The 19,229-nt window shown below is 36.8% G+C and overlaps 1 protein-coding gene across 2 annotated transcripts in view; it reads right to left on the reverse strand.

Annotated features, from left to right (window-relative positions):
* Nucleotides 1-223: 223 nt before the first annotated feature.
* The window catches only part of CADM2 (cell adhesion molecule 2), a 190,693-nt gene continuing 171,687 nt past the window's right edge, over nt 224-19,229 (reverse strand). For both annotated transcript variants that reach the window (XM_075543445.1, XM_075543444.1), the window contains 2 exons: nt 1,123-1,248; nt 224-342 (listed from right to left, as the gene is read on the reverse strand). In XM_075543445.1, the coding sequence (XP_075399560.1) occupies nt 224-342; nt 1,123-1,248 (245 nt within the window). The remainder of the gene's footprint in view (nt 343-1,122; nt 1,249-19,229) is intronic.

A 19,229-nucleotide genomic window follows, 5' to 3' on the forward strand; every position in this document is an offset into this window, starting at 1 on the left:
CAGTGGTGTGAAATTTAGGCAGTGAGAAGTGTCCTGCATTACGGATGATACGGCAATTAAAGAATGATACTTTCGACAGTTGATTGTTGGCATACACTGGGTACTGAGAGTAGTACAGTATGGAAGTTAATAAAGGTAGCAAGAGATGGTAGCAATGGATTCTGAAAGATGATAGCCAGTTTTCCCCAGCAGCCAGCTTGGTGAGTAAAGAATCTTGGCATGTTTAAATGAAATACTCTTTTTTCTCTTCAGCGTTCACTTGGCTGCCTTCAGCATTGATAATGGCTGTGTCAGCGTCGGGTGCATCTTCAGCTCCTTTAGCTTCATTTGTTAAGTATGTTCCTGTAGATAAATGGTTTTTTAAAAAAAGCATGTAAGATATGGAAGTTTACCACATAACGGCTCCTACTAATATACAGTTATTTAGGATAGCCTTTATGTTAAATTACTTACAATCTTAAAACACATTTTGAAGCATAATTAACCAAAAAGTGTATCCTTCTAAAATTGCACACTTTCTGGTATGTGTTGTAGGTGAAGTGGTGACCAGGTTAACCAGAGGCAAGAACCAAACTGAAGTCTGCAATAAGTCATTTTGATTTCTTTAATGATGGATACAAACCATGTGATCAACACAGCTGTAGCAATCAGGGTCCTTTGATAAGATGTTGATAATGAGTGCAAGAAATATGTCCCTGTTTATCATGGTAATTCCATTTAAGGTGAATTATTTCAATGGTTTGCTACCTGGCTCATTGCAACAAAAAAAAATACCCACAAAAAAACATTCAATTTTCACATTAAAATGTGACTATACATAAAACTGACCAATTAGGTAATGCAGAAATGATAGATTTTCACAGTTAGAGACCAGTCCTAGAGATAAATGAGAAACTTGCTTATAACATTTCACAGCTAGCAGTTCGCTCTGCATCATATTTATTGGATAGTTTTATTTGCCTAGGCTGATCCAACTCTAAAAATAAGCCAAAATATCAAGAAATCGCTGAATTTAGATAGATTTCCCTCTCTTACCCCTCCCCGCACCCACACAATCATACTATTCCTTGATGCAACTAATGCTGAGAAAATCGTGCTTCAAAGTTGAGGATAAGAACCTACCTTTATGTCTTGCCAGATAGCGACCAAGCAGGAAGATGGAACACAGTGTAACAAATACAACCACCGCCACTATGCCTCCTATAAGGGCGTGGTCCGGGCCAGGCTGGCCAGCCAGAGCATTCGGATCTGGAAACACGAGAGAAATATCACTGTAGCTACTCACAAAGTGTATCTCTACATTAAAACCAAGCACATTCACCTCCTTCAAGTCACTGCTGACACTTAGCAACCCTTATAGGACAGGGCTGACCAGCCCCCTTGAGTTTCCATGACTGGAACTGTTGATGGGGGTAGAAAGCCATGTCTTTCTCCCAGGGAGCAGCTTGTGGTTTGAAACTACTGAGCTTTCAATTCACTGCATAACCCCTATAGCACCAGGAGTGCATAACTCCTATACCACCGGGGCTCCTCTATATCTATATTAGAATCTGTTAATGTAGCTGCATTATAATGAATTCTTTTGAACCTGATCATATTAATTGTGAAAGATAATTGCATTATCAAATAGTTCCCGTGTGCTTGCAGGTGCATCATACTTGGTGATTTACCAGGGTGGCCGAGAGCCTGGAGAAGGCCATTATGCCTGGTCAGGCAGGTGATCCGTGAGGAAAAGGAAGGCTTTCAACCCGGTGAACTGACTCTGGCTGCAGGCATGGGCTTAAACATAACCACAGTTGTAATGACGACCGCACAGTGTTTATTTGTCAGAGCATCTCTGAATTGAAATTGGCAGGATGGTCCACAATAATTACCCAAACATATACCACTAATATCTCCCATTATCATTTTTTTTACATTTTTGACAATTTGATATGAAAAAGTGACAACCAAATTTACATATTAATTATTTTAATTATAAAATTTGTATATTCTTGCACATATTAATCTAATACATTTGAAATGTCTATGCATATAGGTCAGTTATTTTTCAATAGAAAATAATTGTCTTCAGCCCTTTATCTTTATTTAACCTAGATCTGTGAGGTTTTCTATTAGATATTAATCTAACAATTTTATTTGATCATGCTTTGTGGTACAACTGACTTGCAGGCCAAGATTTAAAATATTTTAACATGATAAGATTATACAATATTGATCTATGTTGTTATTAAATACTTTTATTATTTTTAATCCATCTAAAGCGATTGATATGATAATAAATTATATAGTTACTGTTATTTCTTATTTGACAGCCTGAACTATGCATTTCAATACATTTATCCATGTATCCACTTGACCTAGTTCTCTAGTACGGCTATAGCAGAAAAGCCATAAATGGATGGTGTTAACACAGAAAAATTAATTTTTTTCTAGTTCAGAAGGCTAGACATTTAAATTCCAGGTAGGTACCAGGTCTAGGGCAAAACATTCGGTGTCTCCTGGTTCTAGGAGGTTCCCAGTGAAAATGTTCCTGTCCTGGATTGTTTATCTTCTTTTGTTTGTGATATTAATGTCCCTCTGATCTCTTGCTACTTCGTTTAATCCTTTTTTTATCTCAAAAGAGATTAAGATACAACCTGTAGTGCAGTCAATCATTTAACAATGTTTTTCTAGTCACATCGGTTATTCTCACCAAACTTCTTTCCTGATGAATCTGGGTAAGATAAGGTGAGGGAAAAGAGTAACAGGATTATGTGATTTATCCATGAGTGCTTTTGACAGGGTTCACTGTGATTGTCATTCTGCTGGGTATAAAATAACCCATCTCAGAAACAGGAAGAAGAGTCAGGAGGGTAGTGCAAGTCATTTGGAGCCTAAAATCACGGAGTAATGAAATTCCTTGGTCCAGGAGGGAGCTTTGGAGCCAGAGAAACAGCATAGGAGTGGCAATAGCAGAACCAAGAGTCAGGGCATGAGATTGCGTTTTGGATTTCCTGGCCCACAGAACAAGAGAACTTGAATGCTTTCAGGTGGGAAGCTGGCTTGTGTAGTAGGGACCCTCTATGCACCTAATTGGGAGAGTTGGGTTTACTGACCCATGAAGCTGGTGCTTCAGGCTGAGGCTTATGGTGGTTTGCCCTTTGTCAGTCCTAAAAGAGCTTTCTAACACTGCATGAGATGGACAAAGACCATGTAGCTGAAACCTCAAAGATTAAAGATCGGCCTACCTGGTGGCACAGCTGAGAAGAGGCTGTCCTGTCTGAATAATTGTATACTGAGCATTTGTACCGCATTGACGCACGTAACCAACTCCATAACCATGAGTATCATCTGTGAGTTCAGTACAGGCACTGTGATGAATTATTGGACCCAGCTGAACAGCACACGTGCTATGGGAGCGACAGTTGGTGTCAAAATGATAATGTTGGAGGATGGAAACATGCCTAACCTCAGCCTCATAGAAATTGGTCTTCGGCTGCTGATGTTAATGTTCATGTTTATCCTTGTCCTTTATGAATTTAGAGGTGGTCAAACACCACATCCATGTCAGTCGTCTTCTTCATTTTTTTTTAAACACACCAGAGTTCTGTAGATTCTATCCTACCTCATTAAGACAACTGCCTCTAATCCTGATTTATTAACTTTATAGAGGTGAGGTGATTTACAAAATATAGAGTTGTGATATTGCATCAAAAAATGGAGAATAATTACTTAATACTGAGACTCATGGTCCAACAAAACTGACACTCATTTTTGTGGGACACATTTTAATACATAATACATTTATCATAAATAAATTGTCCAGGTTTTGTGAGTTATTGCATATTTGAGCTTATATGACTGATCTATATGTCCAATCATATATTATTCTTGAAGTTTTAGAAATTATATTTCTTTCTTTCTGTGAGAATCTCAATTGACTTCAGAATTAATTTATATAATAAATAAAAATATAATAGAATGTTTTCTAGTGTTTTCTGGGTATATTTTGTTTTATATAATACATTTTCCAGAAATATTGATTACTGTGTTATTTTAATAATTACTGTATTTTAGTTATGCAGTTGTTTTTTATTATTCAAAGAAGTGACCTAAATGTTCCTTAATTTATCTTTGATTAAAACATTCTATTATCTAAGATTTAAAAATTAATATCGATCATTAAATATTTTAAAATATTGTCATTTTACATTATATTTTGTTTTCTTTCAATACTTTCATGCATTTTCAACTCCTTGAGGATTTATTTTCTAAATCATTAGGTTTAATATTTAAATTTATTACTTATAGATTTTTTTAAATCCATAAAATCAAATTTTAATCTTCCTGCTAGTTTCACAAGGGTCAATTGTTCTTATAGCAGTGTTATGTCTAATATTGATATATGCATATATTTTTCCTTTTCTAACTATATCAGTTAGCCATCTTGAACAAAAATACCTAAATATCCTGATTCTTATTATGACAACAAAATTTCTATAAAAATCCATATTGGTTAATGGTGAACCTTTTGTCAACCATTGGACATTGTGGCAGTTGTCAATTTGATTACTCATCTCAATATATGTACTTGGTTTCACCTGTCTTATTTATGCAAAAATTGATATTACATGCATTCAGCCTTGAAGATATGGACTATGCATCTTAACTTGTCAAGAAAAGATTTTACTGATAAAAGCATCCTTGAATCTTGAAAATGTAAGAATAATCTTGTGTATAAACACTCAACTGTTTAAGGAATCCCTGGTTTTTATGTTTTCACTTAAGAATCCCAAATATCTTGAGTGTTTTTTTGGCTTAATTTGTCTTCTTCCCCAGGGTAAATCTGAATTCAATCCAGCATTTCTTTTTATTCCTTTCTAAATGACTTGCTTTTTCTTCATTATTACCTTGTTTATTCTCTACTTTATCCCTTATTGTGTTTTGATATTTTACCTGGTCATTGTTTCTAGTCAGGAATTTGTACCATTTGTAAATACACTATTTTATTAAAATCAGGATTAGCCCATGCGTTTAGTCTATATATTGTACTCTACATGCGATTAGCAACTATTTTTAATATTCTCTTCCATAACAATTAATAGAAGCAGAACATTGCTAGTGATAGTGCCAAAGATGAGACCCTTAGATCAGAAGGCAGTCACAATGTTATTGCCTTCTCAAAATTGAGCTGATGATAATGACATGATTGGTGTAGAGTTGTGAGGGTAAAGCATGCAAGACTTTCATTTGCCGATCCAAACCAAAAGCCCAGCTCATTGTCATTGAGTCTCTGCCCCTAGTAGGACAGGATAGCAGTGCCTCCATGAGTTTCTGAGACTGTAACTGTTTCCAGGAGTAGAAAGCCCCTCCTTTCTTCCATGTAACAGCTGTCATTTCAGACTGCTGACTCTGCAGATCTCAGCACAAAGCATAACCATTAAGCCACCTGGGACCTCCTTCCTTTGCCGATGGGAAACAGCCCCCACGTGATAATAATTAGAACTTGGAGTGTACAACTTGTGAGTCTACAAAATATGGAATAATTGAAAATAAAATGGAACCCATACCAATTGATATCCTGGGAGGTAGTGAGATGAAATGGACTGACACTGGCCATTTTGAATCAGAAAATCGTCTGGATTACTATACTAGGGGTAATATAATCAACAGGAATCATGCTGAATTCATGGTCAAAAAGACAGTTTAAGAAGTATCTTGAAGTACAATTCTATTATAGAATTAAATCTATCTGAATTAAAGAAATTCCAATCAATACACACATTATTCAAATTTTATGCACCACCACTAAAGTAAGTGGTGCAGAAACTGCAGATCCTACCAACTGCTTCCGTCTGAAATTGACCAAACATGCAACTGAAATGCAATAACTATTATTGCCTGTGGGAATTCAAAACCTGGAAACAGAAAGTAATCATATTTGGGAAATATGGTCTTGCTGACAGAAATGAAGCTGGAGAGATCATGGAAGAATTTTGAAAAACCAGTAGTTTCTTTATTTCAAATGCTATTTTTCAACAAAACGAACAAGAACTGTACATATGGACTTCGCCAGATGGATTTCACAGAAATGAAAAATGCATATATTTTCAGTAAGAGACAATGGAGAAGCTCAATGTCAGCAGCTAAAATCAGACCAGGGGCTCAGATATAAGTTCAGGTTGAAGGCAAAAACAGAGTCCATAGAGCCACCATAAGAGCTTGCATATGCCCCACTTGCCTGCTGAGGGAATCTCAAGGACAGGTTTGATGTCTCGAAAACTGCCGAAGACCTGATGAGCTGTAGGATGGTCACCAGAATGCCCTTCTTGAAGAAGCGTAAGATCATTAAAAGGACAGGAAAAAAGGAAATATCTAGGCGACTGTCAGAAAAGACTCTGAAATATAGTCTAAATCATAGAGTAGTTCAGGCACATGGAAGTCAATGAGTTGAATAGAAAATTTTAAAGATCCACTTCAGAAAACAAATAAAGTATTATAATAAAATACGCAAAAACCAAAAAGGAAGAACATGTTCGGCATATCTTAATGTGAAAGAGCTGAAGGAAAAAAAATTCAAGCTTCCAGTTATATTTAAATATTCTATGGACAAAGCATTGAATAATGCAGGAAGAATTCAAAGAAGATGGAAAGAGTACAGAATCACTGTACCAACAAAAATGAGCCAATATTCCAATATTTCAGGAGGTAGCATATGAGCAAGAACTAGTGGTATCGAGAAATATAGTTGTAGTTGTGTCGAAAGCATTAGCAAAAACAAGGCTTCAAGGACTGACAGACTAACAATAGAAATGTTTCAACAGAGTGGTGAAGCACTGGAAGCACTTCCTTGTCCAGGCCAGGAAATTCAGAAGAGAGCTTCTTGGCCAATTGACTGGAGAGGCCCATATTTGTACCTCAGAGAAAAGTGACCCAACAAGATGTTCAACTTATAGAAAATTATTATTTATAGGATGTGCAAGTAAAATTTTCTGAAGATTATCCAAAATTGGTGGCAGCATTGACAAGGAGCAGCCAGAGGTTCAGGCCGGAGTCAGAAGAGGATGTGGAAGAAGGGCTGTCATTGCAGTTGTCAGATGGATCTTGACTGACATAGAATGCTAGTGAGCTGTGTTAATTAATGTTCTTTGTTTTGTCTCCAGTTTCCAATAACCAGTGCAGTAGCTACAGAGAGCTCACCCATAAAGTATCAGGTTAATGATTTTTATTAATTTACAAGTCATAATGCCAGTGAGAAATGCTCAGGGTTGAGTTATTTATTAGGATATGATAAAAGTTCCATAAAGTCTACTAACAAATGCCCAAAGGGTCTACCACTTTGCTAGAAGCCACACATAAAGGCATTCAATTTAAGCTCCATAGGTCATTAATTACGTGCCCAGAGTCACCCCACTCCAGTAAGCCTCAGTCCACTTTCATGGCTCAGCAAGTCCAACGTCCCCAATTAAGTGCTCAAGGTCACCACACTCCACAAGCCAGCCTCCTATACAAAAGCACTCGTTTTTCTTGCTCCCTGGGTTGGGAAAGCCAAGCACTCTTTTCCATACTCTGGCTGCTGGTTCTGCTGTTCCTTTTCTGAGCTTACAGCTGTCGCCTGTGTCCAGGTGGTTCACTGCACAGGAATCTTGGGTCCAAAGGACGTGCTCCATGCCTGGCTCTTATGATGAAATCCCCCCTCCTCTTTCTGAGAGCGCTCATTTCATGCACAGCAAGATGGTCTTCCAGGGCAATTTGATTGCAGTTACTCACAGATGGATCCTATCAATATCTTCCTACACCTTCTTACAAGACCCAAGCAGGGAAAGGTTGTTTGATGGGAGTTCGAAGCTTTGGTTAAAACAGTCCCGTTAAATAATTCACGGTCCCTGCAATCAAAAAGATGTTTGCTTGGGGTTTAGTGCCCATGTAAAGCCATTTGCCTTTGTGGATCATAACTAAATATGAATAGCTCTGAGAAGAATGCGAGTTACAGAGCACTTCAGTTTGCTCCTGCAGACTATGCATCAAGGGGCAGTTGTTCTAACAGAACAAAGGAATAGTGCGCCGTTGAAACCAGGAAAGATGTGTGTCAAGGTTTTATCCCATTACAATGCTTGTTAAAACTGTATGCAGCACAAATCCTCAGAGAAGCCGCCTTATGTGAAGAACAAGGAGGTATCAGGTTTGGAGGAAGGCTTATTGACAACCTACAATATACAGATGACAAATAGAAGCTAAATAAGAGAATGTGAAATAGGAGCTAAATAGGAGAACGTGAAGCTCTGGCTGATGAAGATCAAGTATTGCAGCCTTCAGAATGGACTGCAACTCCATGTAAAGAAAACCAAAGTTGAACATTGATTAAGGGAGATTGAAGAAGAATTGATGAATTTGAATTATGGAGCTGACGAAAAATAGTGAAAGGGCCCTGAGCTGCCAAAAGAAACTACAAAAATATTTACAAACCTACCAGAATGCTGCTCAAAGGCAAGGGTAGTATGATTGTTAAGACTTCATCTTACTTATTTTGTTCAGGAGAGACCAGTCCCTGGAGAGGGCACCATGCTTGATAAAGTACAGGGCTTCAGAAGGGGGGAGGGATGGCCCTCAAGGAGATGGACTGACCCAGTGGCTGCTGCAACAATATACTAGAACATGAGGACATTTGTGAGGATGTTGCAGGACTGGGAAATGTTTTGTTCTGTTGTCCACGGTGTCACTATTAATCAGAACCTCCAAAATGACACCTACCAACACCTTGGTCCCTCTTCCAAGTGACACTCTGAGAACATAGTTTTTAAAAATGTCCAGCACATACTTATGTAAACATATTTAATCATAAAAACAGAGGATTGGCATAGGTACATATATTCATATGGCAATACATTAGTGAAGTAGATGGACTTTGCTTAAGCCTTCCCTCAACACAGTATATTTTGTTCTAACAACCTGGTATTCTGTGATGCTCAACATCCTGGAATGATCACTGAAGACAAAATAGGTACACAAGCAAATGTGGTGAAGAAAGCTGATGGTGCCTGGCTATCAAAAGATATAGCATCTGGGGTCTGAAAGGCTTGAAGTAAAACAATCAACCATCTAGCAGCACAAGTCCACAAGAAAGAAGCACACCAGCCGGATAGCATCAGGTAACAGGTATCAGAAGATCCCAAACAAACAAACAAACAAATATATTGTTGAGAATGAGATGTGTCAGAGCAGAGGTCCCAAACCCATCTGTAGAAACTGGGACATCCCCTCACAGAAGGTTTTCAAGTAAGGGATGAGTCAGTCACGGTGAAGTATAGCACTGATGAAACACACAATATTTCTCTGGTTCCTTGAGGCTTCCTCCCCACTTCCCTCCCCACACCCCATCCTGAATTTCCTCCCCACTTCCCTCCCCACACCCCATCCTGGCCCCAATCCTGAATTTCACTGCAAGCTAGGCTGGAGCATGTACCCAGGGGTACAGATAAGAGCTCAAGACACATGGACTCCAGGTCAGATAAACTCCTTGGAACAGAAATGGGAGTAGTGATACCAGGAGGGTAGAGGGAAAGTGGTGAGAGGAGGGAGTAAGAAACCACAGGGGGAGGGAGACAATAATCAGTGTAAGATATGAAAATAATAATAATTTATAATTCATCAAGGGGTTACAAGGGTGAGAGAGGGGAAGGAAGGTAAAAAGAGGAGCTGATACCAAGGGCTCAAATAGAATGGAAATGTTTAGAAAATAATGATGGCAACATATGTACAAGTATGCTTGAGACAATTGATGTGTGGATTGTTATAAGAACTGTAAGAGCCCCCAATAAAATGATCTTAAAAAATAAAAAGATATCAAACAAAAAGTCCTGCATATCTCTCACAATTATTGTTAAGTTTGTGTTTACTGGTGGAGCTACAGTGAAAATCTATCTTGTGTCAGCTCTTCCTCTTTTTAACTGACTCTTTACATTACCAAACATATCCCCCTATCAAAGATACCCTTCTCCAGAGTCTTATCTGTCCTGATATGCTGAAAGTAACTGGTGCCACACAAGTGAGTAAATTCCAGTAGTCTGGGTAATATGCTAGTAAAGTCTCTTACTTAAATATTGTAAAAATTAAAATTTCTGGGTTTAACATTTAGAGTTATTTGAGTTTTAATTAAAGACCCCCAAACTGGGTCAAACAATATTCAATGTCAATGATTCTTGCTATTTTGAAGCATGAAAAACAAACTTGAAGTACATTGTTGTTGTTAGTTATCCTATTGCCTCCCCCCACTCCCATTGACCAATGCACAACAGGCTCAACATTGCTTGCTACTATGCCTCCTCATCCTTGCGACCTTTCAGCTCCTGGCACTAGCCCCTACATCCATCCATCTTTGTGAGACTCCTCTTCATTTTCACTTGCTCTGTACTTTACCATGTGTTACGTTCTTTTCCAGGTCTCTCCTGATACTATGTCCAAGGGACAGGAGATAGTTTGTCATTCTTTTTTCTAAAGACCATTCTGCCTACACTTCTTCCAATAGAGATGTGATGGTACTTCTGCTAGTCCATCTTACTTTCAATATTCTTTGTCAACACCATAATTCAAATATACCCTTTCTTCTCCAGCCTTCCTGATTCGTAGGTCAGGCTTAAAAAACATGCAACAGGAAGTGAATGAAAACAGCCTAACTTGGATCAAGTCTGCATTTTAGCTCTTAACGTACACTTTTATCTAAAATTTTCATTAAAAGATATCCTAAATTATGAAATTCTGTATGAAATCATTGAGATTTCTATGATCAGATTTCTAGTGTAACAGGTATTTATTTTAAAACAAGAATTATAAAGTTAATGAAAAATAATTTTCAACACTGCAATCAGAGGAAAGAAGGTATAAATGTGACAGTTTTTCATCCAAGTGTCAGTAAAATTTTTATATTATTTTAATACTTTGGCTTTCAATTTTAAATAATAACATAGATCATATGAAATGAAATCATTTTATTTAAAATATTTAAAAATTAGATTCCATGCTCAGCTTCATAAAAAACTTTATTCTAATTACATACCCAAAAAGTTGTTTTTAAAAGTCATTTTGAAATTAAAAGTATAATTAAAAAATATATCACGTGTTCATGTGGTAAAGTTAATATGCTAATAATATGGTTTAAATATATACCATTTTAAAATTTATTAGTTTAGAGTACAATATACATATCAGCAGTCCAACTTTACTTAAAGAAATAAAGAATATCAACTGAAACTACAACTTGCTACATAATTTGACAGTTAATAGCAATTTGAGAAAAATACAAAATAAAGCTGAGAACAGAATTCCTGATCAATTTTAGAAAAAGATTCTTAAAAGGTCTAAAATTAATTTAAAAATTAGTGTAGAGAAGCAAGGATAGCTTATCCACCATTTGTTTTTCAGTTTGTCACACTTTGATTGCTTTCACTTTGCTGTGACACTTATGCCACTGATATTTCAAAGACCAGCAGGGTCACTGAAGGGGAACAGGATTCCCCAGAGCGTCTAGGCTAAGAATGAAATGGGAAGAAGGAATATATTGTGTTCTCCCAAGAGAGTAATGACTAACAATATTATGCATAGCAATGGAACACTGTCAGACTTAGTGCCAGAGATGAGCTCCTCAGGATGGAAGGCACTCAGAATACAGCTGGGGAAGGGTTGCGTCCTCAAAGTGGAGTTGACCATCATGAGGTGAATAGAGTGAAGCTCTGAAGACTTCATTTTTATATGGGATGAAACTCAAAAAGAGAAGAAACAGCTTCAAACATTCATAATTAACCAGAATATAGAATGTACAAAGTAAAAATCTAGTAACGTTCGAAGTCAATATTTAAAGGAAACACATAGGGGTCAATGGTGAGCTGGAACAGACTGGTATTGACCATTTTGAACTGGTTGATTGAGCTAGGAAAGACAAATTCATGAGGAGTGACATTGCATTCACTCCTTTAAATGCTACAAAGAACATTTAAATATCTATCTTCAAGTATATGTTGCTCGTGATTGGGTACTACCTGTGTTTCCCTACAAGAAAGACCATTTAATGCAACTATTGTTCAACTATACACAGAAGCATTAAATGAAAAGTCCATTTCTTAACCTCCAATTGGGATACATGGGTAATTATCGATAATTGTCATAAAAAAGTTGGAAAAACAAAGGAAGGGTATGTAGTTAGAAAATATGGTCTTGGTGATGGAAATGAAGCCGGAGATCACATGATTGAATTTTGCAAGACTGCTACTTTCTTTATTAAAATTGCCTTTTTTTCCCAGAAATATAAATGGTGGCTCCATACAAGGACTTTACTAAATGAGAAAATGAAACAAAAAAAACCACACACTATCCACTGTGGGAGATGTGACAGAAAAGTTCTGTATCATCAATCTGTGGGGAGGTAAAATGGAGAAGCTCAATACCATCAAGCTATACAAGGGCAGGCACTGACTGCAGAACAGACCACGGATTTCTCACATGGAATTTCCTGGGGAAGCTGAAGAAAATTAACATAAGCCATTGAGAATCCAAATATGAGTTGGCTGATACTCAACCTGGATGTAGAGACCATGTCAAAAACAGATATGACATATTGAACATTGATGGCAGATAAACTATTGATTTGTGAGGTGACAACAGAAACACCATAGATGAAAAAAGAAAAATATCCTTGAAAAAAGACAACAAATAAACAAAAGACCAAACTGCTTTCAGAAGATATTCCGAAATTTACTTTTAAGCATAGAGTAGCTGCCGTGAATGGAAAACATTATGAAGTGAAAGATCTAAACATGAAAATATAAAAAGCAGCTAAACAAAACAATCTATTAGAATGAAATTTGCAAAGACCTGGAGTTAGAGAGCCAAAAAGATCATCCTCTGAATATCCAATGCTAGAAAAATGAATAAAAAATTCAAGCCTAAAGCTGAAATATTGAAGGATTCTATAGGAAAAATTTTGACCTATGCAATAAGCATCAAAGGACAATGGAAGGAAAATGCAGTCTCTGTTCCCAAAAAAATGAGAAGATGTTCAAATATTTCAAAATGCAGTGTATGACCAAACTCTATGGCATTGAAGATGTGCACACTACACCGAAGGCATTACCCAGAAACAAGGCTCCAGGAATTGACAGAAACCCAATTACATTTTTTTTTAAGCAAGCTTATACATCACTGGAAGTACTCACGAGGCTACGCTAATCAACTAGAAGCAAGTCATATCTATGTCCATTCCAAAGAAAGACTAGCCAGCAGATTGTGGAAATTTAAAAATGATATTATTAATAAAAGATGCGAGTAAATTTTGTTGAAAATAACTCAAAAGAAAAGAAAGAACCCTCAAAAGTGGCTTTAGCAGAACGTTGACAGGGAGCTGCCAGAACTGCAATCAGACTCAGAGAAGGGGTCAGAGAACAAGCAGTGGTGATTCATAGGGATCATGGCTGAAAGAAAAGCGTAGAAGAAAGGAGTCTGGGTTTGTTTTATTGATTATGCAAAGGTATCCAGATTTGTGACAGTGAAAAATTAGAAATAATATTGCAGAAAATAGAAATTTCAAAACATATAATTGTGCTTCTATAGAAACTACACATAGATCAAGAGGCAGTTTTTCATGTATAACAAGAATACTGTATAGTCTATAAACAGGAAAAATGTTTTGCCAGGACTGTGTCCTTTCATTATACTTATTTAATCTGTATGCTAGGCAAATAACTCAAGAATCTAGTTTATATTAAGAAGAAGGAGGCATCAAAATTAGAGGAACGTTTACTAATAACAGGCTAACTGTAGATGACACAACCTTGCTTCCTGAAACTGAGAAGGCCTTTAAGCATTTGCTGATGAAAACCAAAGAATACAGCCTTTAATGTGGATTGAAACACAATGAAAGAAAATCAAAATCTTCAAACTGTACTAATAGGTAAAGTTAAGATTGAAGAGAAAAGTCTGAAGTTTACAAAGGCTTCATTTAACTTAGATCCACACCAATACGTACACAAACAGCATTCAATAAATTAAACAACTGAATTGTATGATATTTGGATTATATCCCAATCAAAGTGTTTACTAAAAAATAGCAATTTATTACATTGGAAAAATCTTCTTCACAAGACCTCCTTAAAGTGTGAGGGTGAAAAGATGTCTCTGAGAACTAAGGTAAGCCTGACCAAAGCCACAATGTCCTCGACTGTTTCATACACATATGAGACATATGAAAGCTGGACAATGAACTGGAAAGACAGCAGAATGGGGGATTTAAATATTGGCAATGCCATGGATTAACAGAAGAACAAACAAATCTATCTGGGAAGAAGAGCTGATAGGATACTCGGGAGAAGACAGAGGATAAGACTTACTCTCCCTTTCCATTGGTTGGATATATAGCCCCCAGCACAAGGGGACGGATGACAGAAATGTGAGTGAAGGGAGATAACAGACAGTGTAAGATACAAAGTAATAATAACAATATATAATTGATCAAGTATTCACGAGGGTGGGAAGGTGTGGAGTGAGAGGAATAAAAGAAGAGTCTATGCCATGGGCTCCAGTTTGGTATGATGAAATGTTTTGGAAATGATGAAGGCCACATGTAAAAATATGCCTGATAACATTCATGTATGTTATATTATAAGCTGTAAAGAGCCCCCAATAAAGTGATTTAAAAAATAAAGACCTACTCATCTATACTTTCGACATGCTATACAGTGACTCCAGTCTCTAGAAAGGATAACTTTTTGATAAAGTAGTGGGTCAGGCTAAAAGAAGAAAACCTCAAAAACATCAACTAAGAACTGCAACAATCAGCTCAGAGTTAACATCATGAAGGATGATTCATAAAAAGGCAGTGTTTGGGGTTTTTTTCCCCTTCAATTACATAGTGGGTTGCTATGAATTGCAACCAACTAGACAGCACCTAACAGCAACAAGTCTTAAATACAGTTGTGCAGTAATAACCATCAGAGTCTTGGAAGAAGAATAGTTCATTGAGTTAAATGTAGAATATAATTAATTTAACCAGATATGGTGTGGAATACATAATAAAACCACTTCACCATGCTTTATATGAGCTACATCTACTTTAGAGTTTATGATGTTAGGCAGTGAGTGGAAAATTCCTGCAGAAATTTCAGACCAACCATAAAATTGTTGAAAGATTACAAAATTACACACAGGACAGTAGACGTATAAACTAGGATTATCACTATGCAGGAAAAAAAAGCACAGACAAATGCCAGTTTTGCTTTTGCCTACCTAAAAGTCAAATGATATTTAGCATTTCTTGTCAATATTTAAGACTGAAAAGTATGACTTCTGATAAAAATTATAGTACAATCTTTCATTTCAAACAATCTCATTTGAATTATGTGAAAAGGTAAAGCAACAGAAAAAGAATTTGGGGAATTCTTAGTGTGTTAATTTTGGTAGACTAGAGAAACAAATCCATCGACACTCGTGTATTTATAAGAAAGAAGTTTATATACATGAGCGATTGAATATTGAGAATATTGAGACAATATCCCAGCCCAGTCCAGATCAAGTCTATAAGTCTGATATTAGCCTGTATGTCTGATACCCATCTGTAAATTCTTCTTGAGACTCACGCAACACATGCAATGATGCCAAATGCAGCACGACTACAGGCCCCCCAGTGGGTGGAAAGTCTTGTGGATTCAGTGACAGTGTAAGTATCTCAGCACTGGCAGGGGTCTCCACGTGCCTCCTCCAGTTCCCAGGGCACGGGTTCTATCAGTGTAATGCCAAATGTCTTGTCAGTAGAGCGTCTCTCAGGGACTAAGCAGAGAGAGAGTGTGTCTGCCACCTCCAGGGAGGAAATATGGGAATTCCCAGAATCCTCAGGGGGAAGACCCTGACCACACAGAGGCCTCATTGACTGTGATCTGATTGAAAACCTAGACTCCCCCACTAAACTCTTAATCTTCAAATTGACAACTGATTATGTAACTACCACAGACCACCCCTTGTCAATTTGACACTTTCACAGAACTCTGTAACCATATAAAATTTTCAAACAGTAATAGTTATATCTATACCTAACAAGATAAATCTAAAATGTGTACAATTAAATATGTGCCACCTAATTTAAATGTAACATTCTATAACTGAACAAAACAAAAATATTCTATGCCTAACAATTGCAGTTAAGTAACACCTACACTTTAATCCTATAATTCCATTCCCTCACCTATGAAAAATTTTAAACCAATCATTTCATGCCTTTATCCCCCTAATTTTGGGTATCAAATTTCTATACTTACAGTGCTCTGAGGAAACAATCATATTCTTTGACATGAACGACCTTCATTCCATTTGGAACCTTGTGAAGTCCACATCCATAAGCAAAGTCAAATCAGGACAGGCTGTCTATAAAGTCCACAGCAATATGCACTAGTTCACAGGCTCAAAAATCATCTCTTCATCTGGTTGGGTTTTGGTTAAATCTATGTGAGTTCTCTGTCTCACCTGGGTACCCATTGGTCACCTTGCCTTTAGACCATGGCCCTATCACAAATTCTCAACAAGCCTAGCCCTCTTGTACTAGGTCATGAACTTCAGACCAGTCAACCTGCTCTCATCTTCTGCTCTAATTCCTGTAAACCATGTCCACTTCCACCCAATAAGCAAGTATTTCAGCTTGCCCACAGACTTCCTTTAACCTTCAGTCGTAGAGATGAGTTTTCTTCATGGTTACAATTTTTTTCTAACTTCTGACAAAAAATACACTCGCTCAAAATTCATATATCCAAAGAGTTCCTTTTTTTCTTCAATCTGTCAACAATGGCCCCTTAAGCAAGTCTTTTAGAATGCAAATGACTTGAGTACTCCAAAGCACTGGGTGGGGCTTATCTTTTGAGAGCCTTCTTTTCAGGCATGTCCTAAACCCATTTAAAGATTTATTTTAATGGCTCAAGGCAAGTGAGCTCACTAGCTCTTTATTTTCATACTTCCCAATAATTATTTCTATAAATCCTTATATCCATAATAATAAGCAGAAGAAATCAGTATAAACAAAGTAGAATCAGACACTAAACTCAATTCTTAAAACAGTCTAGTTCAATCTTTATTTAGCTTATCTTAATCCTTCTCTAAATTATTCTATTGATAAAAAAGTACGTGATTAGTTCTCTGACAATATCAAGCCAGATCCAGACTTTCTGGCAGCCATTTTGACCTTCTGTATGCCATTTTCCTTAAGCAGTATGGTTTCTGAGAAATTCAAATGGCAATTTTGTCCCCTGATTTCAAAATATTCAATAATCACACTTATTTTTGCCATTTCACACAGGAATAACCAAAGACTACAACCAATGAAAATAATCAAAACTTTAACTTCCCATATTCCTTCATAAAGCAAACCAGTAAACTGCATGGGCATATGTGACCTCTGGCTAGCCACAGACGAAACACTACCATAATGGCAGAAGTCAAGCTAACATCCATTCTCCATATTCAGGATTTGTTTCTCCAGTACCCTACCCCCAAGATACCATAATGTGCATAAGAAAGAGCTTTATATGCAAGATAAATTGAATACTGAGAAAACATCCCAGTCCAGATCAAGTCCATAAGTCTGATATTAGCCCACATGTCCTATATCAATCTAGAAAGTCCTCTTCTGACTCACAAAACACATGCAATGATGCCAAATATAGTATGATCACAGGGTAGTGGGTGGAAAGTCTTGTGGATCCAGTGACAGTGTAAGCATCTCAGCACTGGGAGGGGTCTCAATGTGGCCTCTTCAGTTCCCAGGGCATGGGGTCTATCAGTATAGTGTCAAGTGTGTTGTCAGTAGAGCGTCTCTCAGGGACTGAACAGAGAGAGAGTGAGTCTGCCGCCTCCAAGGAGGAAATCCAGAAATTCCCAGAATTCTCAGAGGAAGGCCATGCCCACACAGAGGACTTATTTGTTGGCTATGATCTGATTGACAACCTAGATTCCACCCCTAAACTCTGAATCCTCAAACTGATGAGCGATTATGTAACTACCACACTTGGTTATCCATAATCATACTACACAATACTGTAAAGCTAAACTGCCCCAAAGCTACACATTTTAAACTCTATTTTAGTGTATTACTATTAACAGAGCTGTGCTTAATATTAGGTGCTATTTTGAGTTACAGTACAAACTCCTGTCATCTATCTAATCACACATGAATGTCTTATATATCAACAGTATCAGAAAGATTCCTTCTTGGGATGAAATGATGGTTGTTTTATGTAGAAAGAAAGAAGGAATGTGGTAAACAAACCAGAAATTTCAGCAAATGTTTTCAAGTGGAAGACAAGACATACAAATCCTGGATTGAAAAATTTTCATACCAATTTTTAAACCACTTTTTATTCACTGTGTGACTTTGTGCACATTTTTTATCCTCATCTTTATGAGCTAAAAGATAATGCTTTCTACTTCCTAGGGCTGTCACAGAGATTAAATGTTACTTAATGTAAAGACCTTAATAAAATGTCTGGCAATGAGTAAGTGCCATAACAAAGTTAATTTTATGTAAAAAGTGGAAAATCATAACAGGCCATATAGAAAAGTGTGTTAATTTTTCTTAATGCCTTAAAATATTATTTTATAAACTCTATTTTATTTTATGTGGCAACTGAGAAACATTGAAAATCCCAACCAGTTGAGAAATGGAAAAAATATTGAGGAATATTTCCACACTGTGATACTGGATGAAAAATAATCTAGTGTAGGCTGACATGTGAGGAATGTATGAGAGAATGACTTACTAAATATTTATGTTATACATGAGTAATTTTATTTAATGTAAAGTGTTGACTCAGAAACATTTATATAAAGATGGATATACTGTAGGGCAGCTTGTCTAAGTAGGTTTTGGAACAATTTCCTTCATTTATTGAAAATAAATATGAAAATAATTACTTTAGATAGCTCAAGTGACTCCTATTTTGAAAATAAGAGCTAGTTGAGGCATTACCTAGAGTTCTACATTTTCACTTAACTATATTTCCTCTTTTTCTAGCATGCTGAGCAATTTCAATGCTCAGTCACACTGAATGATCTCTTGGTAGTGCTGTTTCTACAATCTTAAATTTGTCCTCTCTCCTTTGTTTTTCTCAAAATCTGAACAACAGGGATCGGGCTCTCTATGCCAATTCTCTTTGAGTTGTTTAATTCGCTTTTCCTTGTGCATTAATCCACTTGCTTTCAGTTTATCTTACCCAAAGGCATAA

The sequence above is a fragment of the Tenrec ecaudatus genome, chromosome 2, assembly GCF_050624435.1.
Source record: "Tenrec ecaudatus isolate mTenEca1 chromosome 2, mTenEca1.hap1, whole genome shotgun sequence".
In the NCBI taxonomy this organism is placed as follows: Eukaryota; Metazoa; Chordata; class Mammalia; order Afrosoricida; family Tenrecidae; genus Tenrec; species Tenrec ecaudatus.